The sequence below is a fragment of the Trichoderma evansii genome (assembly GCF_050947405.1).
Source record: "Trichoderma evansii strain SZMC 28006 chromosome Unknown GGI43scaffold_2, whole genome shotgun sequence".
NCBI classification, from domain to species: domain Eukaryota; kingdom Fungi; phylum Ascomycota; class Sordariomycetes; order Hypocreales; family Hypocreaceae; genus Trichoderma; species Trichoderma evansii.
In genome coordinates this window covers 2690156-2712553 of record NW_028145204.1, presented here as the reverse complement: position 1 = coordinate 2712553, position 22398 = coordinate 2690156, and the positions used below count along the sequence as shown (strand labels likewise).

Sequence of the window (22398 nt, the reverse complement as noted above, 5' to 3'; positions counted from 1 at the left end):
GAGAAAGATGCATCAATATTCATAAAATGCAGTATTTCCAATAAGGTACTAAGATACCCAATGGTATTTCCTGAAGCATACTGCATGAAATGATTCTTTACTTACAAGGTGGAGTTATCTGCTTGAGTGCAAGAATACTTTCACAGCTGGAGCACTGGCTCTCCGCATTACATACTCAGAAGCGCATGGAGATTTATCCATAATTTTTGCGACAAAAAATCACTGAGGAAATAAAAGCTCATTTTATCGAGCAATTGCATTCTGCAACGATGCTTCGATTTCCGATTTGAGAAGTCTCAAGATCTCGAGATCTTAGGGAGGCTTGACGGGATTGGATGAGAATCTGCCTCCCAGATTGACAGACCCACAGTACCTTATCCAGTGGATTTGACCCATATTTAATTGTCGCCTCAGGCCAAAGCAGCCCGCTAACCCTTGCAAGCGCACAAACGTGAGCAGAGGGCACGAAAACCCCAATTTAGCGAACCCATTTTCCAAGTGCGCCAAAGTCTACCATACCAGAGCCTCGAATTTTTTGCCATCACGATCAACTCATCCAACCCACCGTTGAGCAACCATAGCCAAGATGAGCGCCATCAACAAGATCGCCGCCAACAGCCCCTCGAGGCAGAACCCCTCCGAGCTTGAGCAGAACATTGCTCAGGCTCTGTTCGATCTCGAGAGCAACACTGCCGACCTCAAGGTTGCCCTGCGACCTCTGCAGATCGTCTCTGCCCGTGAGGTGAGAATGACTTGAACTACCAAAGCTAGACAGACCGAAAATTCTTCGACATCCTGTTCCCAAAGCTCTTACGATGGCTTCGACGTACGATTGGCGTTCCCTCCTCGCAGAGAAGGAAAATGTTGTATGAAAATGCCGATTCGACAGAATTGAGTCGTTTTGACAACCCTCTCTCTGGGGAAAAAAGGAAGAATATATAAACATATTTTCTGGAGGGACGCGCCGTCTAGCCTGAGTACTATTGACTTCTGTGGAGCAGGACGGGAAGCGGTCCAAGGCATAAACTGTCTCTGGAGCTCGCATGCTGACTTTGGGATCTTGATTAGATCGAAGTTGGCCACGGCAAGAAGGCTATTGTCATCTTTGTCCCCGTCCCTTCCCTGCAGGGCTTCCACCGTGTTCAGCAGCGGTAAGCAAAAGATCCTTCTCCCGATAATGTTAAACTTGAGACTAATTCGTTATCTACAGCCTGACCCGTGAGCTGGAGAAGAAGTTCTCCGACCGCCACGTCCTCATCCTGGCTTCTCGCCGTATCCTCCCCCGCCCCAAGCGCTCTGCCCGCTCCCGCAACACCCAGAAGCAGAAGCGTCCCCGTTCCCGCACTCTGACCGCCGTCCACGACGCTATCCTGGCTGATCTCACCTACCCCGTCGAGATCGTCGGCAAGCGCATCCGCACCAAGGAGGACGGCAGCAAGCTCCTCAAGGTCATCCTTGACGAGAAGGAGCGTGGTGGCGTTGACTACAGACTCGACACCTACTCTGAGGTTTACCGAAGACTCACTGGCCGCAACGTCAACTTCGAGTTCCCCCAGACCAGCGCCTCTGAGTTCTAAATTAGTTAGAGGAGAAAAGAAAATTTAATCGGCATTCCAAAAATTTATTTCTCTTTATAAATTGGGAGTCCTTGGGAACACAAGGCAATTAAAATGCGTTGCTCTATTTAAGCATCGGTGGGTTGGTCAACATTTGGGCTTGGCGTCTGATATCAAGGTAGCTTTTGTTTTTTTAAATGGTATAAAAGCTGCTGGCATGATTTGATCAATTCACTTATCGCTTCCTGTTCCCTAAACTTGGTGCTCTATTTTGCTCTTTGTCTATGTCTTGGGTGTCTATCGCTGTAAAACAAATGTACTCCCATTAATCTTGACTGATGCGCCCAACCCCAAGCACGCACCAGTATGCCAGCTCTCGCTTCTCCCTCGTTTCCTTGTTGTCCTTGTTAGTTGGGCCGTCCATGTCGGCCTGTGTATCAGCCTCCCATTCCATGCGAACAAACATGGGGATCTCTAGAATATCTTCGCCGCTCTTGAGGGGGCTGGTATCAATCTTCTCGTTGCCCTTTTTAGGCAATTGGTCGATTCGTAGAGACGCCGGGATAACTTCCAGCACGATGCTCACCCAATTTCGTCCCTTTTCCCAAATCTTACCCACTTCAGGCCCCTCATCTGCCTTGCGACTCCTATCTTTCTCTTCATCCTTTAGTGCATCATCCCACATGTCGGTGTTGGCGTCCACCTCAAACTGTGGACACAGCACCGTAACTCTGCTGGAGAAACGACCCGGGGTTGCATTTGGCGAGGCCAGTGTAACTTTAATGTTGTCAAAGAGGGGATTCTTAAAAGTAACAACAAAGTGGTATGGTTGATGTGGCTTCAATGGTGCTTCTTCCTGGACTATGGGTCTATATGTTATAGGGGCGGGCGTAGCGGTTGGGTTGAGCGGCCGAATCGTGATTGTGGGTATATATTGTTTAGCAAACAGACGAATCTTGAATCTCGTAGACGTTACTTTTGCCTCTGGCTTTGATATGATGTGACGGCATGCAGGGCAACGCTTCGACCGCTTACTGCGAAGCAGATATGCAATCGGTCGGAGTTCGTCTTCGAATCGTATAGGCTCTGTTTGCTCTTTTCGCTGTTCCAGCGAAGCTGTGACGTCCCATCCTCCGTTGATGAGCTTCTTAATCTCCTTTGACTCATCTAGATTGGCAATTTTCAAGCCGTCGTTGGTACCGAGTGCTTCGCGCATGATATCGGCAGGACCCTGCTGCAAGCGACCCTGATGACCACGACCGGTGTACAAAGACATGATGCGGGTCAGAGCAGCGGGGGATGAAAACCCAAGTCCATCATGTAATGGGAGTCCACGTAATGAGGTGTTGGTTTCTGCGAGTCGGCTCTGGTAAAACGCCTTGAGGTTGGCAAACTGTAAATCCGCATCGACCTGATCGTCAGGCACGGGGGGCTCGTCTGGGTTATCTTTTCGACGATCCTTGACGTCTCGTAGCGTGAGCTTTGGCTTGCCTCCGTTGTCTATCTTGGAGAGCTGGTTGTATATGCCGCTGGGGCGATCGAACTCGATACCAATCTCGGTCGAAGTCCAGTTGCAGTATTGGCAGAAGAGCGCGTACGGGCCTCCAGTGGGATTGGTTTGATACTGAGTGGGCAGCAGGTTCGCGTCTGTGGTAGGCTGAATAGCACCAACTTGGAGAGGGCCGATGCAAACTGGGCACTGGTAGCAGCTTCGCGTACATCTGGCTCAACAGCGATCAGCTTTGATCATGACAAATCTTGTTTGAGACGAAAGGGGCCAGTTTACCTGTTGCCCTCGCTGCGCAGGTTACTGCTTGGTACCTCAAAGAGGCAATTGGGGCAGTAATAAGTGACCGACTCTTCTGTTACACATCTTGGACATCGTATCTGCTGGCAGTCTTCGCAGTAGAGGAGGTATTCGAGAGGGTATAGGCTGTAGTTTGATCGCGGGGCTTTGGGGTCGAACGTTCGCTCGTCTTCCTCAGGGTCGGACAGCGCATTGCTGGAACTGAATACAGTCTGGTCCGAGCATGGACACTGGATGTATGTGTAAGGGGTCGAAAGCGACATCGTTCCTTTTCGCTACATCTCCGCTGGTTCACGAGTGCAAGCGGGCATCGCTAGCCGTGCTCTCACCACAGCAAAACCTCGGTGAAGAGCTCCCACCTCGACCAAGGTGAGCTCGGTCAAGCTCCATTCCACGTGATCCACCTCTGCTTATCAGATCGCTGACCTTATCCGTCCGACCGCTTATGTAAGCCATCCGATCGAAGGTACGTCGTATTTCCCCCGCTTTCTGTGTTGCAGATGCGCCCCAGATTCTCGATGATCATCTTGGCCAAAGCTCTCCCAACGGGCGATCGATATATTGCAATGACGCTTACATGATAAGCAGAAGCTCTCAATTGACACGTGTACGCAGGATTCTCGGCAGTGGCGGATCTGCAGGTCGTTGCCCATGGCGCTACCATACGAAGACGACGCGGAGCCGGCCGCTTTCGTTTGATGCTTGCAGCGCTTTCAGAGAAGATGAAACCTTTTTACTTCATCGCTGGATTACTTATCGTGGCGAATTGTTAATCAAACTCTACTTTATCTTTCACTACGATAATTAATTTTCACATCTGCGGTGTTGGGTTTGGTTAAGATCGACTCTCCGTACTCGCTCTCGTGTAAGCCATCTCGCTGGCCTTGATAGACTGGGAACCCCCTTTTTCATGTGCTTCGCAAGTTATACGAAGACACAGTGCAATCAATTGTTTCGACGCAAATGCTCCGTCATGTGCCACTTGTAGCAACACTAATGGTGATGCCTCTCTGCAAGCTTGTTATGCGGCTAATGAAGGCAACTAAGTGTAATAACACTTCGTATGAAGCATTATGGTTCTAGACTATAAGGTCAACTGCCACTAGTGCTGTGATGTCAGTTGTGTTTGTTGTCGTTCGCTTGCTATGGTTGGTGGTTCTACTAGGCTGTGTCTTAAAACGCAATTGCTGCCAACAATGTATACGAGTATTCTACCGCCGGGTCTTGTCGGGGAAGGTTCATGTGTTTTATGTCTCATCGTGTAAACGGAGATGCTAAATCAGCACGTTGCTTGGTTTTGAAGCCTTCTACAATCTTTCTTGTTTAGGAGATGTAAGCGGGGGATGAGAAAACTGTCTCTTAAAGGCGTGTTAGTTACTCGCACGGATCGTTGTGCCACCACGTTTCTTGGTCAAGTCAGGCCAGGAACAAAAAGATAAGAAAAAGGCACGGGAAGAGCAGAAGTAATCAGGAACAACGGCTCACGACTCGTATTTAGCCTTTGCTTCAGCTGGGCTGAGTGAGCACACAAAATCATTATTTTACGAGCGTACGTAAGGCTGACAAAATAGATGGGCAAAAGAAAACAACGGGCTTTTGCACTAGGAATCACCTTACCGAGCGTGGCTTGCATGGAAGTGTCTCTGGTTGAACGTTTAATCGGTTGCAATCCAGACTGTGGAGACGTGTCTGAGATTCTTCTCCCAAGAAGCCAAGATTCGAACCAACCTTCAAAAAGGCAAGACAGAGGCTAACCAGGAATGGCAGAAAGCGAGCAGCAGGACTCAGCAGAGTCTCACATGCTGTAAAACCAACCATCTGGAGTGAAGGGAGAAGAGAGGGGAAAAGAGGAGAAGGGAGAAACAAAGCTTGCTTTTCCTGGTTGGTAGTTGTTAATATCACTATATGCTGCTGGTTTCGGCCACTAGTTAGCCTGGGTCTCGGCTTTTTTTTTTTTTTTTTTTTTTTTTTTTTTTTTTTTTTTTTTTTTCATATTGGGGGCGATGCAGGTAACGCAATACCTACTAGCAGGCAATGATGCTGTCCGCACGACGTCGGGCGTGTTTTGGCGCATCGGATCTGAGATGGCCGCAGCCCGCAGCCCGACAGAGCCGCCGAAGTGGAGATGAGCTGGGGTGATGAATATCGTGGACCCCTGTCCGATGGAGATGGAGGCCCGGAGAGACTGGATGGCATGGCATGATGATACTCATCACTTTTCTTCGGTCCACTCCCGCGCGCTTTCAAGGATAGGCAAGGAAACGACAAGGAATTCCGCCAGGATAGTATTCCAGCCATTCCGAAGAATAGAGGATTGTGAGAAATAGCCGAAGGAAACCTGAAGCTCTGAATCGATAGTCAGGAACACACACCGCATCACTGTCCCGTAGGCTAATGGGGAAACGAGACATGTAACAGGTCCAGCATCCAGCTCCACCAGCATCGCCGCGGCGAGCCCGCGAGCTTTGCGACTGTGTAATTGTAATTGGGGCTGTCCGTTGAGAGGAAGCTCAGCTTGTCAATAGCGTGAGTGACGTGGATGCATCTCGTCTTGTCCCTTGTGAAAGCGGGCTTGAAGGAGAGAGTTGAGCCCAGCGAAGGATCCCTGGCGTCATTGCAGCTCCAGCTTCACTGGCTGGGCCTCTCCGCCTAGCCTGCACAGATATGCCACGGCATGTGCATAATGGCACATAATGGGAGTGAGCACTGCGTGGTGGCGGGACCCAGCCCAAAATCTGGTTTTTTCCCTTCTTCCCTCGTGGTCAGACTGGCCTGGCCGGTCGCGGCCTTGTCGATATTATGCATCCGGATGTTGGGCCATGGGCTGTTGAGCAGGTTTGTTTCTCCGCCTAAAGAGGGGAAGAGATTGATCAATTCTGCTGTTGAGTGCAGGGATCGTATGGTAGCATTCGCCGCTGCTGTGATTTGAATCAATTACTCATAGGCGGCGGTGCTGTGTGCATTTTCATTCTTCGTGCTTCTCTCGATTTTTTTTTTCTTCCATCGTGGCCTAGCCGAAGTGGAGTGAAGTCATGCATTTCTACCACACAAGACTCGGTGCCAGCTCACCACCGCCTCGTGGGCGCTGCAGAGCCACTGAGCGGCTGGCTTACCCCTGCAAGCGACGAACGCTTAGAATGCGACAGCGCCCCCTCCCCTTCCAAAAACTGCAAAAGACGCCTGGCCTGCTTTTGCTAATGAAGAAAGACGGCGATGCCATCCCTGCCTTCTGCATGTGCCCCATCGTCTGTACTTGTATGGCTGCGTTGCTAACAGTCACAGCTCCAGGTACATGCTAATCTTAGCAATTGGGCTATTCTAGCGCCAAGGCGCCCGGGACTGTTTTACTTACAGGTGTCTATGCTGGTTGTAGAATATGCTGTGTAGATCTACATCTAATCCGCCTAGCACTAGAGTAATCTATTAAGTCGATGGCGAATCTGTCACGGCCGTGGTGATTGCGATGCCCGTAATCATCGAGACTTGCACCCCGTGCCCTGTAATACATACGTGCTGCGAGGGATTGTTACCACGAGCAGCACCTGGCGCTGATGCAAAATACAGGGGCCGCATCCTTGCAGATTTTTGGCTGCTGGCCTAAGCTTTAGCTGCTAGGGGAAAAGGAAAAATTGCAATGCACTAAGCTGGGCTAAGCACCAGGCTAAGAGCAATTGCCTTTTCAGCTCCCGACGCAGCGGAAACCTCCAGAGCTACGAAAACGTCGTCCAGACCTCTGGGCCTGGGAGCTTTTCCTCCTCTCCCTCTTCCTTTATACTTTTCTGACCTTCGCCAGCCAAACGCCCCTCCCGGCTCGTGTGAGCTCTATTAACGACGATGGCACTGGCCCGTGACTGATTCCCATGGCTGCTTTCGACTGCGAATACGTACTGCCGTGATACCGCCATCGAGTCGACGGGCGTCCAGCAAGCTTCAAGCCTTGCAGGAACCACACACCAGCCGTGGAACACGAGAGCGGGCTCGCCATCATTAGCTTGTGACGTCTCGGCGTTGGCCTTTGAGCTCTCGACCTACCTTGCCCGTGATTCGTTGCTTGACGTCGACTGGCTGCCAGCCTGTTTCTGTTTTACCTTTGATCCTGCTTGGGAGGGCTGGCGTGGTGTGAAGGACGCAAGACGAGGAGCACTTTAGACTTTTTGTCGGTGGATGCTACAGCCTGCATATATCATATATACACAGGGTATATATATTAACTTGACGCCGGGTGGCCTGTCTCATATCATTGGAAGCTATCCCGCCCCCCTTGCCCAGCGGTCTTCCCTTCACCAACCGTCAGTCCTTTGCGGGCTTCGTTGCACTCCACTCCTGTGTGAATAGCTTTTTTGCCGCCTCTAATGGCCGGCCCGAGAGCGAGATCAAACAGCGTCCGCAGGGCTCGCGGACTTTCCATTGGAGAAGATGGCAAGGTCGTGCCACTTAAGCGATGGGACGGCGCCAGCAGGACGTGCAGGGACTGGGATGGCCTACGAAGGGTGAGTTGAGTCTGCAGATGCCAGTGCGGCCCAGTTTGAACATGAGGCCACGCCCAATTGCGTGTTAGTAGCATTCATCTGACTGTCTGTGGTGTTTGTTTATAGGACTCTGACATATGGGAGAGGAACGGCAACTGCCTCATCCACTTATACGCCAAGGGCGATTCAAAGCGCGGGCCGTCTTTCAAGCTGCCATTTGCCGCTCTACTTTCGGCTGGCTGCCTCCCTCTCGTCGAAAAATTCTTAGTCCTTGAGGGTCTTGCATCCAATACGGCGCAGGAGATTGAACGGTGGGATCAGCTGCACCCTAGGTCGACAGCGGAGCTGTACATACCAGCACCGCCTAATGCTACTGATAAGCAGGCGCAGCAATATCACCTAGCCATTAGAAATCTCTGCGCATGGATTCTGGGAAGGCCGATGGTGGGTAGACACTTGGGTAGCACCCTCGTTGCGCTCCTTCACTCTATGCGCGAGTTCAGGTCCACGCCAGGAAGTAACGTCGATGACTTGTTGAAGTATATGCGCCAGGCGCAGTACCTCGACATGGTCGAAGCGCCTACTCATGCGACGGCAGCCCTGTACGTAGCCGAGACATTTCAACTCGGCAACTTGTATAAACGGGCTTTTGCTCACTGCGTTGGCATGCATGACCGCCTCTTTTACAACTCGGAGTATCAGGTAAGGAAAGACATCTAGCAGTTTGGGCCTTTACTCGCTTCTCTGCTTGTTTCACTTGTGATTCAATAAAGCTACAGCCGATGCTAATTTTATGCCATGACAGCTCATCAGTGCGATATCGCGATCGCTCGTCCGCAGAGCACGTCTGGAGATGAACGCAATGCTCCAGCAGACAACCATTAGGCTACGGAGCTTTCTTGACGAAGAACTCTCGGAAACAAACTTGGGCATTCCAGCTGGGACTCGCGCCCACCTGGAGCGGTTTCGAAGCTTCCTGCTGTCCTTTTATTCAGCAAAGTTCGGCTACTATCCTCCTAGGGTTTTTGACGCTGTCGTGCTTAATACCATGGCAGATGATTTTGACGCCTTGTACGAGCTATTGGTGGACACTAATTATACTGCATCGGATAGCATACCATCTACAGCAGTCGGTGGCATTTGCACTGAGCAGCTTGTCCAAACCTTTGACGAGAACAATCACTTTGAGCCTCTACCCCACCCTCTACCCCAGCTGCCTCAAGTTGAGACTTCTACTGATGGGCTCCGCCTCCTATGCAAGATTCCCTTTATAGAAAAGGTGGCTCCAGAACAACAGCAAATTACAATTGCGGCTCTAATTACGGCATCCAACTGGACGGAGAAGTGCTTCAAGAATGATCTCGTGCAGGCGTACCGCCGATTTGAAGAGGATATGATTCTTTCACCCAGCAAGGCCGATAAAAACGAAAAGATCTCCTTATTGGAGGCACGCAAAGTACGATGGGTTTTGGTTTATGCGGTTCACCAAGTTCTCCGCTGTGCAACACGAAAACCAATAGAGGTGGATGGGGAGGATGCGCCGTACCATCTCACAGCCTCGATGAACTGCATTCCTCCCTGGTCATCGACACCTCGTGAATCAAAGAAGTCCTTGCGTATTCAAACCGACATTGTGGCTATCGATGAACCGGTGTCAAAGCGGACCATCAAGATTCAGGAGGCGGCGGTCGGCAGCATAGAGATCAAGCCCGATATTGACTATTTCGCCTTGACGCACAAAAGTCGCAATACATCCTTGTCCACCATGTCTGATAGTCCATCGCCCACCACCCTGTCTCGCTCGAGCTCCTTTTCTATTAGCCTGCGGCGCAATTCGACCATCCGCAGATCTCTAAGAATTTTGAGGAGGAGCTCCATGACGGGATCACAATCATCAATGACGCCGCCTGGGAAACCATTGTATCACGAGATTGTGGTACAGGGCTATGGTAACGGGACACAAACAGTTACCGTGGAGGCGGATGAGGAGGGGCTGACGATGAAGGGCAATCTGGCGGGTCGCAGCGACTCGACGGCATCCTCACAATCGAATTCGAGCACCAGCACCAGTACCACAGCCTCGTCAATCCCCGAGAGCATGAGCAGCACGATCGACACGCTCTCCTCGAGCACCCTGTCTAGTCCAGTAACGCCTACGACAGATGCGGTTTTGGAGCTTGAGCTTATGCTCGCCCGCTGGGGCCCACAAGACAAGGCGCCGGTAAGAATGGGTCTGCCGCGTTCGGTCTCAGCCAGCGCCATTTCCGGCGACCTAGAAAACTTGGCGTCAGGGATCCACTTCTACCCAGAAGCCTTCCCAGAAGCCTTTGACAGGAAGGAAGATATCAAGAGAAAAAGAAGAAGTTTAGAGCCCGCGCGGTCGGCGCCGGCGCCTGCCGCCCTGCAGCGACGCTACACAATGCTCGGAGACCTTCGACGGAAAAATTTTGGGTTTGAGGCCAGACCCATTTCCGTCCGCATTCGCGAAAACCGGATTACCGAGGAACCGTGGACTCCCAGCCGGAGAGATTCAGACGATTGGTCCATGATGCTGGCGTTTATGGACGGGACTGATAATAAAGACGATGCCACAACTAATCAGAACGACGCCTGGGCACAGTATTCAGATCTTGGAGGATTTACAGACATGAGTTAGTATATAGACATACCTATGGTTTGGGCGTAATGAGAAATATGACTCGGAGGAGGACACATACCAAAAAAAGGGAAATGACATTTTTCAAAGGAGGAAAAGCAATTTTTGGCATTTTATTGTTTTCATGTTTTGTTTTTATGGCTTGGTTGATACCCTGTGTCGGCTGGCACGTTTACGATACCATTTTCTCTGGCTGTCATTCATTACTGGTGTATTGGACATTCTTTCTGTTTACAAAGTCCTGGGATATGGTATAAATCGGGATACATAAAGAGGAGTTGCCCTCTTAGACTGGACGCTTGAATATTTACTTGTAAGAACTATTTTATTTGAAACTGCAAATTAACCATTGTTTTTATTTTCATTTCTTCGTGCGAATTGCTTTGCGGGTATAGCGCCTACAGACAGATTCATAAATGCATATCTATATACACACATTTGTATGCATATTTATACAGATACATACACGTGCAACGTAGCCTCTCCTATCAACTCTCCTTGAGATCTTTGATCAACACTGTTAGAGATTTGAGCAAATGTTTTACACTGCTCGTGTCCTAAACGCAGTTGTAGATTTCCTCCATCCCTGTTTAGCCCACTCGCTTAGTCTCTCTTTGAGCGTGAAGAAGAGTTGAGGCTGTCGATGAGATCGCCGCCGATGGACCAGATCATGTAAGTTGGGCCAACGAGCCAAGCACCGCTGTTTTCATATTAGTATTTTGCCATTTCATTTTCTAGAAAAGCTTTGCTTGAAAATAAAGAGAAATAAAGGTATAAAGATGAACGTACTTGGGGATGATCCAGAGAAGGATGAGATCGTTGAGGGGGTTGTGGCCAATGTTGTCAAAGCCGCTGTAGTACTCGTTTGCCCCTATAATTTCCCAATTGGCTCTTGTTAGCACAGTATTACATGACAAGTAACATAAAATAAAGAATATGGGTTAATTGCTTCCTTACAGTACAGAACAGTCTTGCTAAGCGTCATGACAGCAGCGGCGTAGCCAAAGAGCATAGCCCTGGCGCCACCCCTGCCAGACAGGACTCTGGCACCCCCCTCGGTCTTGCCAAAGAAATATGCCGCGAGATACCAAAGATACATGAGCGTCTCAATGGCATTGAGCAGGCCCTGGGCGCTGGTGAAACCGTTGCCAGCATTAAAGGCCTTCCAGCCGTAGATGTAGTCGACCTTGCCGTAGAGCTCGTAGGGCGCCCAGATGGGCCAGTGGAGGGAGCCGCCGGGCATGGAAAGCGGCCGCAGGAGGACGTAGCCGGTGTCCCAGATCACGAGGGGCAGGGAGATGGCGAGCCAGACGAGAGTGGCGGTGGTGGGAGCATGGCTGAAAGCTGATGAGGAGGAGGATTTGCTGGACTTGGATCTGGCGATGCGTTTGGCGGAGGGTGTTGCGGGAGGGAGGGCGGAGGCGAATGAGGGCTCGACGCTGGCGGCGCGAGAGGAGGAGGCGCGGGTGGTGACCATTTTGGCTGAAGGTTTGTTTTGTTCGGATTTGGTGTTTATTTACTGTGAATGAGGGGTTGAATTGGAGGTTTATGGCGGAGTAGAGCTCGCGTGAGTGGTGGCGGCGAGACGTATCGTGGGGTTGTTAAATGTTGTTGTTATTGTTATTGTTGCTGTCGTTGGCCTCGATATTAAATAAAATGAAACGATGGATGAGACGAGAATCGGGCTACGGAAAAAGAAAATAGACCCCAATGGACGGAGGAATAAACAACGGAAATGAAATGAGGGGGAGGGGCAAAATAGCGCGGTAATTGGCTGTCTTCCCCGAATTAAACAGGATGGATGGAGCAGCACTCTTATAAAGAAACGGCGATCTTTTCTCTTCAATTATATAAGGTTCTACAAAACCATTGAAGAATAGAAAGGAGAAAAAGAAGCTTGACAGGAGAGCCAACGAAAAAATATATTAATATTATTATACTGTGCGTGTTGGCGTATTACGTGTGTGTGTGGTGTGCATGTGTGCATGTGTGCAAAAAAGAGGACAGCATTGCATTGCAGAAAAAAACATGGCGAATCACAGATAGGCGGGAAGAGACATGGTGGCGGCGTGGCGCCACGCTGAGGAGAGATCCAATACGACGCTGCTGCGCCAGACTAAGGCTTAAGACAGTGACAGTTTCAGCGAGACGCTGAGATTTGAGATTAATGACGGTGACGTGTGACAGTGACAGCGAGCCTTGCTGGTGTTGTTGCTAGGACTACAGCTTAGTGTAATGTGCCGAGGCTGCAAATAGACGAGCTAAGAGTCTTTAGCGGCCTCTGTTGAGTTGCTCCGGAAGCCGCTGCTTCGGGGCAATTTGTGTGGTTGCATGTAACTGATAGAGGGCGATTGAAATTAGCTGTCCGGGATTGAGTGGTGATTTGAGTTAAAATTGAGCTTTCTATATACGCTTACTTGGGTATAATGACGTATGAGGGTGCATTACTTTACACTGCCTCATCTCATCTCATCTCATCTGATCGTATCTATAGCTACGTATTCGTATTCATCGCTCTTATATACTGCGTTCCTATATACCAAACTTATCCCACAAATATAGAGTCAATGTCGTATTAATCCTCATCACAGCGTCGCTTAACCACCAAAGGTATCTCCCCCGTTTTCCAAATACTCGCGCTCATCAGCCGTCGTCTCCCGTCCCATCGACTCATTTCTATGTGGATATCGTCCAAATCGCTTGATAATCGCCCAATGTCTCTTCTCGAATCCCAAGTTCAGCTGACCATATGCCCTAGCCATCTCCTCATTCACCTGCACGACTCTCTGCGCCGCAGCGCGATACTCGTGCGCCACCTCGGACTCGTCGTTGTACTCAACGGTCATTTCGGATGGAAGTAGGCTCTCCACGTCGTGTTTTAGGCCTTCGTATTTTTCCACCGCGAGGTCGTGCAACGAAATGTCTTCGGAGTGCATCAGCGGCACGTAGAACCAGCTACGGTAGGAGAAGCGCCAGCGGACCTCGGGGCACTTTTCAGGGATGCCGCGCTGGATTGCTGTGAGGGCGATTTCTCTGGCCATGGGGTCAAAGTAGTTGAAGACGACGTTTGAGCTGTCTCCGCGGTAGCAGTTGCGTGGGATCTGATCTAGCAAGAGGACTAGGCTGAGCCAGTCGTGGGAATCGTTTGGCTGTAGGGCATAGATGATGTCTTGGCCTGATTTGATACCGTCACGACGGAGTTGTTCAAGAGTAGGGGCAAAACGCTCTCTAAAGCATTGAGAAAGCCATCAGCATAAATTACACTTAAAAAAAGAGATGGTGAGTTCATGGCAACTTACACGCATATCTTGTCAAACTCTGCTCCGCCAAAAAACCACCTCTTATTCTCATCTGTGGTGGGCATGACCAGACTATCTGGCCCTGCCAGATGTTCGAACCAAAACTCCCGGACGCTCAGAAGCAAATCTGGCGATAGGATTAATGAGATGCAAGCCATCTTGTCCTTTGATGGGACAGATGAGGTATCAATTGAGTAATGGCGAGCGCCAGCGGGGGCCGATATGAATGCTCTCGGCCGGTGTCTATGATAACCCAACTGTGTCTGCTTGTGACTCGGCAACGTTCTCTCAACGTGCAGTCCTCTTGAATATAAATGAAGAGAAACGGACGAAACTAAATGTCTCTTGGATCAGTTGGTTAAACACAATTGGCTGTGAGAAGAATCTGACTAACCGCGAGAGCAGCACAGTGGCCCAGCTCGGTGAATACCGGACAGCGAAACTAGCGGCAACTTCATCAACGTTGATTAAGAATCCAAGTCAAGTCAAATGCGTTACTAAGCACGCCTAGGCATCAAGCTACGATAGAGACGAATACAAGACAAAGAAGATAAACGACAAAAGAAAGTTGAAGAGGTTATAAAGAACAAAAGTGCAGTCTTGAATATGCACTTTTGGCTTGGGGCCCAGCCCATATTAAGGCTGAATTTTAGCACCGTCGCTCCCTCGCTCTAGCACCAAGACCGAGTTGCCGACCAGTAGAGTTGGAGCTTAATCCCATTATTCATCACCTTCACCCGCTTACCAAGTCATGAATCACCGCGCGCGAAAAATAGTGCATGCAGCTGTCTCTGAAATTTACACAATGCGGACAAACTAACAAAATGACCCAAAGTGGAAGGATCCTGCCGACCAGCCAATCACACGTCGTCATCTGAGGATTTATCATCATGGCGATACGCCAGGATACTAATTGGGGTGCGTTTTGCGTTGAACACTATTTTTTTGGGAAGGGCGAAAAAAAGATTCGCACAACTCATTAGCTTGAACCTGTCTATGTGTATTGCTTTATATACCGAAAGGGGCCACAACTTACATATCTCCATTTCTTCGAGAGATAGTCCCTTTGTTTCCTTGATAAAGAACCATGTGTACAGTACTAGCGCCCAGTTGAAGCAGCAGAACATGAGAAAGGCTTTGTACCCGAGATTGTTGACGGCTGCGGGCGTAATCTGAGATAGCGTGAAGCCAAAGAGCCATTGGGTTGCGGCCCCGACGGCGATCCCTCCTTCGCGGACTCGAGTTGGGAAGATTTCGCTCATGTATAACTTCATTGGCGCAAATAGCCGAGTTAGTATGTCGTATAGTTTTAGCTGACAGGTTGGAACGTACCCATGGTATTGGCCCCCACGAGATATTGAACGTCACTATATGCAGCCGCATCGGAGATCAGCAATCTGGAGGAAACTTATATACACCGTTTCACAACTAGACAAGTTTTTTAAGATCAAATATTCACTTACTCGCTTCTAGGAAAACCATTGTCAAAGACGCAATGGCCGGTGGCGTCAGCGTGCCTCCGCTCACGGGAGGATATCGTTGCGTCAGGACTGCGATGATGAACATATAAGTGCCCATCAGAAACGATCCGGCGAGCAGAGACCATCGCCGGCCTATGCGCTCCACGAGGAAGATTAAGAAGAATGCACAGCTGACGACTTTGCACATGCCGAAGAAGCCACTAAGAAGGAGAGCGTTTTGACCAGCGCCGACGGCCTGAAAGATTTGGGGAGAAACTGAATTGAGAGTTAGAGATATTCAACCGCAGGATTTTGATAACTCGGGAGGAAGGTATTGTCCATACAGTATGCCAGAGGAGTGTTTCCCGTCAGTTGAGCGCCTAGGATATGGATTCAGCAAATCAGCAATCGTCACGATCCACGCATATTGAGATCCTGAAACCTACCAATCTGGAGAGTGACGGCAATGAAGATGCGATACCGATTCGCTGGCAACCAATATTCTCTCCATGTGACTCCAGCAGTCTGCCGCTCCTCCTCCTCAATGCCCGCTATAATCTCTTGAAACTCCATTCGAACCTCTGTGCTATCCCCTCCTCGCACCCATATTAACGATTCCAAAGCCTCCTCGTGGCGATCACGCTGAGCAAGCCACCTTGCGCTCTCCTTTGTCACAAACATTCCGAGTCCCAAAAGGCCACCGGGTACAAGCTGCAAGGCAACGGGGACTCGCCATTGTCTCGTCGATGATGGTATATGTTGCGCGGCACCGTAATCGACCCAGTAACTGACAGCTACACCGAGAGTGAAGAAGAACTGGAAGAGACTGCCGAGCTGACCACGGATTTCCTTGGGCGCCATTTCGGCCGAGTACATGGGGATGATGACGGTCGCAATGCCTATTGCAGCGAGACGTAGTTAGAATTACTCGCATTAAGCTGGACACCTATGGTTTGCTTCTATAGGCGTCTTTGGATGGCTGGATTTACCTGCGCCAATGCCTGATATTGTCCGTCCGGCATACCAAGTGACGATTCCATGCTGATAAAAGAGCTGCAGCACAGCGCCAATGTTGAAAATGAGCGATCCTAGAGCGAGAGACCATCGGCGACCGTAGCGCGCAGTAAACGGCCAGACGAATAAGCACGAGAAGAAGGCTATACATGGTAACAAGTATTAGAACTTATCCGTCCGAATCTATTGTAATTCCCTTTTTATATTTTCTTTTTTCCTCCTTTTCTGCCTTTTCCCATCGAGTATTCTTCATTATGAAGCAATCAAATAAATCCTCTCTCTCATGCATATACAATACATACCTCCAGCTTGCAGCAGACTAGCCGACAGCGAGGTGACATTGTCCCTCTCCCCGTTGCTAAATCCCATGTCGCGCATAAAGGAATCCAGCGTCAGGACGCCGCCTACGATGCCCGTGTCGTAGGCGAAAAGGAATGAACCGACACATGATAGGGAGACGAGGTACGTGGCCCTCCATGTGCCGAGGCGCGTCATGATGGGTTGTTGGTCGTGTGAGTTTTCATGGGGGAGAGAGGGAGAAAGTGAGGAGAGGGAAATATGGTGTGGGATGTACACCCGCTGGTGTGTGTTAGTTTGGATGTATGTTTATATAAACGTGTGGCGTGGCGATAGCTTTGCGTCCTAATTAGAAGAATGAATTGAGCATGCTAGGCAAATGGAGAGAGCTGCAACCTCGGAGAATTAGGTTGAAGAATCGTGAGATTCAGTCTGCAGGTGCGCGCATGCGAATACGAAGCAATACTACTATTTGCTATTATCGACCACTGGCAATTACTGCATCAGCATCAGGCCGCGGTCTCGGATCTCCCAGCAGGCCCGTTTGACGTAATCCGAGACTGCGGCCATTCAGCCGAGCAGGCAAAAGCACGCATATCCATAGCCCCATGGAGATTTTCCCTTGCATGGGGTGAGCAGTCATGCAACGTGCTAGCCAGCCTCTTGGCTGCGGGGAAGTCGTGCAGAGGTCGGTGCGGAGAGAGTGGGATTCGACATCAAGAAGTCAGAATCCCGGCTCGTAGTTTACAAAACTAGTTTAGTATTAGGCCATATTCCGTTTTCGGAAAGGGGAGTGTCTGTCATGGTTTCTTTTACACAAGCATCTATGCATAGACGTGACTTTTTATAGCTTTCGAGTAGCTTGATTTTACTTAAGTCGAAATATACTTCTTTTTGAAGGCAGCGCTGCTGGCTGCTTTGACTGTACTTCGTATGCTAATAGAATTCATTGAACTTACTTAAGCTGCCTCTTATTATGGCACCGAGAGAATAGTGGTGAGTAGTACTGGGTGGTATGATGAGTATTATTGCGCGTGTCATTCTATCTATATTTACACTGAAAGAGTGTACCTAATTTTACAGTATGGCTAGAAGCAGCCTTTAGTCTCTGCTAAACTGCCACCTTCGGCTCCTGCCACCTTCGGCTCCTGATAAAAGAGGTTGAAGCTCAGCATTTCGCCGCAACTGCATTACGTCTTACACCACATATGTCTGTAGGATTAGGAGAAAGCACCTTTAAATGAAGAATTAAGTTTAGAGAATGCTATATGAATGAATTCTTATTGTCTCATTTTGATCGTGTAGTGATGAAAGGATCGCAACAGTGCTCCTCTCGCTGCAGCTGTGTATTGTTAAAGCCTCTAGTCTTACAAAGTGTCAAGTCTACGATGCAATAACGTCACCGCATTAACATTTGGAAAGCAAGCACTCTTCATTGGTTCCGTATAAAAAATCATCATAGATTAATTCTAAATTAACATCATAGATGAAGTTAATTTTAAACAGCCATCATAGATTATTCACATGCTAAATGAAGCAATGGACTATAAAATAAACAGCCTTTGAGCACTTCAACTTCTACACCCCCAATTGTGTCCCAGATATACACGCCAAATTTCAAATAGTATGTTTAGTGTGCGCACCGCTCCTCTCAGATTGCGCCAGTGCAGTAAATACTATTCTTCGTTATTTTCCAGACGCACCATTCAACAAGCTCTCGCAATGTCTACCATATCCGAAGCTATAATCAAAGATCACCGCGAGCTGGAGCAATACTATAATGAAGTGATTAACAATAAGAACGATCAAGACTACCAAGAGCGGTATGGGAACCAGTTCGTCTGGGAGCTCGCCCGCCATTCTGTTGGCGAGGAGCTGGTCGTCTATCCTGCAATGGAGAAGTATCTGGGTGACAAGGGTAAAGACATGGCGGAGAGCGACCGAAAGGAGCACGCAGTGGTGAGTACCAGCTGATACTATTAATATGTTATTAATGCACCTTATTAAATATCTTTTACATAGGTTAAAGAGATGCTCAAAACCTTTCAGAATATGAAAGTCTCTGACCCAGACTATGTTAATCAGCTGCAGAAGCTTTGGGGCCCTCTCTCAGAACACATCAAAGAGGAAGAAGAACGGGATTTACCCGCCCTAGAACAGCAGCTCCAGGCAGTCGAAGGAGAATCGGCGTCGATGGCCACGAGTTTTGGTCGCACCAAAGCTTTTGTGCCGTCACGAAGTCACCCTAGCGCTGGGGAACATCCGCCGTTTGAGACTGCTATGGGTTTGCTTGCTGCACCAATTGATCACATTGCCGACCTGTTCCGAAAGTTTCCTAATCAAAAGGTGTCACCTAATCCCTCGACCAAGTAGGATTAGTTTGTTTTATCAGCTTGCTTGAATACATTCATGTATAATATGGAAGTTTGTTACGATTCATATATTCACTCTACATATTTGTTCTCTAAATAAATCTGCGTCTTGGCAAAGGATATCGCTTCGATTACACGTCTTATAGCTCTTTCATTCTATATATGTCTTGGCAATATTTTTATATGGCAATATTTTTATATTATAGAAACTGTAAAAATGTTTATCCTGTAGCCTTTGAAGAAGCTGGCCCAAAAATTGAGTCTAGTTTGTAAAGCAGTTGCCATCTGCCATGGCTTCGCGGTCAAGGATCGGCGCGTGTGGGATATGAAGTTTACTTGAATCACACCAAGCCTAAAGTCTGTCATCCATGATTGACCATCTGCGGGAACGAGCGTACATTTTCTGGAGCTTATAGGCTCGTTTTTTAGTCGGCAACATTTCCAGATCTGGAGGGTGGCTTCTACTTGTCTCACTTCTAGTTTCCGGAGCACTTGCGCCGTACCTAACGTGATATGATTTATACACGGTAATGATGATGGGAGTATGAACACATTGTCAAACACCCGATGTGGAATATTCGCTCCGACACACCGTCCCAGTTAGCCACTACCACTACCGGAAAATTGACAACCGTTCTGGCCGTGCCCCCGCCTTCTCCCACTCAAAGTAATGGCAACGGACAGCAGCGTATTATAATGCACATAAAGCTGGCAGCGTCTTCTCGAAGCTATCCGAGATTATTAGTGTAACTATGACTTGGACTCTATCTCGTAATTGTCACCAGAATTAAAATATGACTGTCTCGGCTCTTTCTAACCGAGCTAGCCAGTTAAAGCTTGTTAATAAAAGCAATAATTATTTAATCCAAAATCAGGTGGCCCCATCTATTCAATATTAAGAGGGCTTGGTGACATTTATTGTGGTAGGAATTACTCCCGGAGTTATTCCCATATCATGTTGATGGAATGGTGATGGGTAAAGATGAATTGCCACGGGACTGTTCCCGTCACTTCTAAAGAGGACTGAGGTCATGAATGACCTGTTTTAGGCAGGTAAATTACTTTTTTTGCATCTGATCTAAGAGAACTTATATAGCAAGACGAGCTCTGACGCTAATTGCAACGTATATAAGATTGACTGCGATTCACACATGCCATCTGAGATGCATAGACGCATAGATTCCTGAAAATTAATCGATCCAGAACCGGTCGTCTAATTACGAAGTACAAGACTGAACAATCTGATACGTCAGTCGATTAAGAACTTTCTTCTCAACGGGAAAATACAGGACATGCACCAGGGCCATGACACGACTGCATCTACGTTTGACATCTCGATACAACCTGTACACACCAGAAAAGATGATCCTTAGGATGAATTAATAAGACTTCAGGAGAGTAAAGAGGTATTTCCAAGGCCGCATATTCATTGTCTGGCACTTAGACTAATAAAATCGCAGGAAACGAGCCCAAAGACAGATATAATGACTTATGTTCAGCGCATAGACATAGAATTGCAATGATAGAATTGCAATGCAAGCGAAAAAGAATCGCAATATAAGAGAGTTCGAATAATAAAGAGTATAGACCATCTATAGCTATAAAGGACATAGAGCGATAGACCGCGCAGAAATTTAGAGATATAGGTCGTATAGAGCTATCGACAAGAATAGATATCGCATAGCAATGCTATATGGCTAGAAAATTCCAGAAAATATTGCTTGATAAATGACTTCAATACATGAGGGTAAAATTAAACAAGGCTGTAATTCATTTGTACGACTGCTCGTTGTTAAGGAGCTGTGTTGCCGTCTTCAGTATTTCATTCTGCACTTCATCCAACGTTGGCACTACGCTGATAATCGTAGCGTCGTATTCATCAATCCTAGGGCGCTCTAATACTTCAAATTGGCTCTGAACTAGATTTGACTTGGCAAAATGATTTTGTCTAGCCTCTGTCCTCTTCCGCAATTCGGACTCCGGTGCATCGAGAAAGAAGAAGTGCACGAAAGAATACCCGGCACGATCGCAGCTTTCTCTTAGGATGTCTCTGTGAGTTCGTTTCAACGCTGAACATGTGAGGATAAGATGGTGGTGTTTGGATTGCTGCCGGTTATAGGCAGAAGCATGCTCGTCGATTGCTTCAAACCAGCCTTGGCGGTCGGCGTCTGTCAATGGCTCCCCTCTGTGCATTTTATCGATATTGGCTTTTGGGTGAAGCTGCCAATGACGTTAGCGTCAGTATTTCAAATAACGCAGATTCATTTCCTGAATCGTACATCGTCGCCCTCCAAGTATTGAGCTCCTAACCTCGAAGCGAGAGACTTTGCGACTGAAGACTTGCCTGAGCCCGTAGGACCCGACACAAACAGTATCCATGAGTGTTCCTTAACAGAGCCTTCATCAGTACCACCGCTGCCGTTAATGGAAGGCATATTGACAGCAGCAAAATTTAATGAAGCAGCCGTGGTTTCAATCGAGATGGTTAGATTGATCAAGAAAGTCTTTTATGCCGTGCTATCTAAGACAGGCTGTACAGAGGATATATAGCCCCACAAGACAATGGCTGGCCTTATCACAGCCATTTCACCTATCCTTTTTATGGTAATAAATAAACATCGTCGTGTTATTTCTTGCAGTTGCTGTGATTGTTTTTATTGGCCGTAGCTATGGCGTAACATTAGGACTCCTGTTGCTCAACATGACGTCAAGACTCTAATTCTTCCAACTCCAAAGGAAAAAACGGTTCAAATTTCAGGTACTAAAACGTTTCCTCGTCCCGTTTCATCCTTTCCGAGTAGGTTGAAAAAAAAAAGATCGAAATGCTACAATGCATACTGCTCAGGTGTAATTGCAATCTCTGGTAAACCCCTGCTATTTTACACGGAGGGCATGCAGTTTGCCCCCTTCATAAGCTTGTCAAGCTTATAGTTCGCAATTTCATCAGCCTGTCGCAACTTTATCAGCCTCTCCGTCATCTTGGCCCAATAGAGATACGATTTAAGCACACCCTTAATAGAATCAGGTTACCAGATTGCTGATTCCTTCCTTTTTGTGTTTAAAGTAAGTGCGCCATTCGGAGCGCTCTCCGAAACACATAATCAAGTCCAAAACATGACGGAATCTATACTACGTTGCACTTATGTCGCTTTTACTGTATGATGCTTAAAAGTATCATCAGCCTGATGTATATATGACTAGGTGTTGTAGTCAGTACGTCAATTTTCTTTAATACTTGAAACATCTAGTCACCACTTACAGCATGTTGGCTATATTTTTATTGCATTGGAAAGTGCGAATAGCAACTGTAAATCTCAAAAGGCATTTAATAGTTTCCAGAGATGGTAGAGTAATAGTAGCCTCGTTATTGTAATAAAGCCACAGCAATTGACAAATGTGTACCGAAATCTTCAGTCCGCTTATATTGCTCAACCAAACCAAATCGCATATTCCATAACGACGGAATCG

At 48.1% G+C, this 22398-nt stretch overlaps 9 protein-coding genes across 9 annotated transcripts; 3 read left to right on the top strand and 6 right to left on the bottom strand.

Moving 5' to 3' along the window:
- The first annotated feature begins 435 nt into the window (after positions 1 to 435).
- On the top strand, positions 436 to 1813 carry GGI43DRAFT_394592 (40S ribosomal protein eS7). Its single transcript, XM_083204776.1, has 3 exons — positions 436 to 742; positions 1069 to 1151; positions 1211 to 1813. The coding sequence occupies exons 1-3, from the start codon at positions 587 to 589 to the stop codon at positions 1575 to 1577; spliced, it is 606 nt and encodes a 201-aa protein (XP_083065401.1). The 5' UTR covers positions 436 to 586; the 3' UTR covers positions 1578 to 1813.
- On the bottom strand, positions 1758 to 3694 carry GGI43DRAFT_394590 (dynactin subunit 4). Its single transcript, XM_083204775.1, has 2 exons — positions 3343 to 3694; positions 1758 to 3277 (listed from the first exon to the last, which is right to left on the bottom strand). Exons 1-2 carry the CDS (start codon positions 3624 to 3626, stop codon positions 1882 to 1884), a joined length of 1680 nt encoding a protein of 559 aa, XP_083065400.1. The 5' UTR covers positions 3627 to 3694; the 3' UTR covers positions 1758 to 1881.
- Positions 3695 to 4334: 640 nt separating this feature from the next.
- Positions 4335 to 5849, bottom strand: GGI43DRAFT_167882 (uncharacterized protein). The gene is made up of 3 exons (XM_083199662.1): positions 5389 to 5849; positions 4976 to 5274; positions 4335 to 4715 (listed from the first exon to the last, which is right to left on the bottom strand). Exons 1-3 carry the CDS (start codon positions 5659 to 5661, stop codon positions 4643 to 4645), a joined length of 645 nt encoding a protein of 214 aa, XP_083065399.1. The 5' UTR covers positions 5662 to 5849; the 3' UTR covers positions 4335 to 4642.
- A 2693-nt stretch (positions 5850 to 8542) lies between these two features.
- Positions 8543 to 10865, top strand: GGI43DRAFT_168006 (uncharacterized protein). Its single transcript, XM_083199664.1, has one exon. The coding sequence runs from the start codon at positions 8686 to 8688 to the stop codon at positions 10486 to 10488; it is 1803 nt and encodes a 600-aa protein (XP_083065398.1). The 5' UTR covers positions 8543 to 8685; the 3' UTR covers positions 10489 to 10865.
- Positions 10866 to 11091: 226 nt separating this feature from the next.
- On the bottom strand, positions 11092 to 11965 carry GGI43DRAFT_379916 (uncharacterized protein; the record flags this gene model as incomplete). Its single annotated transcript, XM_083202910.1, has 3 exons — positions 11092 to 11188; positions 11278 to 11359; positions 11446 to 11965. The coding sequence occupies 3 exons, from the start codon at positions 11963 to 11965 to the stop codon at positions 11092 to 11094; spliced, it is 699 nt and encodes a 232-aa protein (XP_083065397.1).
- A 1120-nt stretch (positions 11966 to 13085) lies between these two features.
- Positions 13086 to 13945, bottom strand: GGI43DRAFT_379915 (uncharacterized protein; the record flags this gene model as incomplete). Its single annotated transcript, XM_083202909.1, has 2 exons — positions 13086 to 13716; positions 13788 to 13945. 2 exons carry the CDS (start codon positions 13943 to 13945, stop codon positions 13086 to 13088), a joined length of 789 nt encoding a protein of 262 aa, XP_083065396.1.
- Positions 13946 to 14446: 501 nt separating this feature from the next.
- Positions 14447 to 16881, bottom strand: GGI43DRAFT_167955 (sugar porter family MFS transporter). The gene is made up of 7 exons (XM_083199663.1): positions 16564 to 16881; positions 16237 to 16404; positions 15694 to 16146; positions 15592 to 15627; positions 15251 to 15523; positions 15120 to 15154; positions 14447 to 15055 (listed from the first exon to the last, which is right to left on the bottom strand). Exons 1-7 carry the CDS (start codon positions 16754 to 16756, stop codon positions 14648 to 14650), a joined length of 1566 nt encoding a protein of 521 aa, XP_083065395.1. The 5' UTR covers positions 16757 to 16881; the 3' UTR covers positions 14447 to 14647.
- Positions 16882 to 18280: 1399 nt separating this feature from the next.
- Positions 18281 to 18931, top strand: GGI43DRAFT_379913 (uncharacterized protein; the record flags this gene model as incomplete). The annotated part of the gene is made up of 2 exons (XM_083202908.1): positions 18281 to 18517; positions 18581 to 18931. 2 exons carry the CDS (start codon positions 18281 to 18283, stop codon positions 18929 to 18931), a joined length of 588 nt encoding a protein of 195 aa, XP_083065394.1.
- Positions 18932 to 20504: 1573 nt separating this feature from the next.
- GGI43DRAFT_429739 (P-loop containing nucleoside triphosphate hydrolase protein) lies at positions 20505 to 21365 on the bottom strand (the record flags this gene model as incomplete). Its single annotated transcript, XM_083209155.1, has 2 exons — positions 20505 to 21150; positions 21210 to 21365. The coding sequence occupies 2 exons, from the start codon at positions 21363 to 21365 to the stop codon at positions 20701 to 20703; spliced, it is 606 nt and encodes a 201-aa protein (XP_083065393.1). The 3' UTR covers positions 20505 to 20700.
- Between the last annotated feature and the right edge of the window lie 1033 nt (positions 21366 to 22398).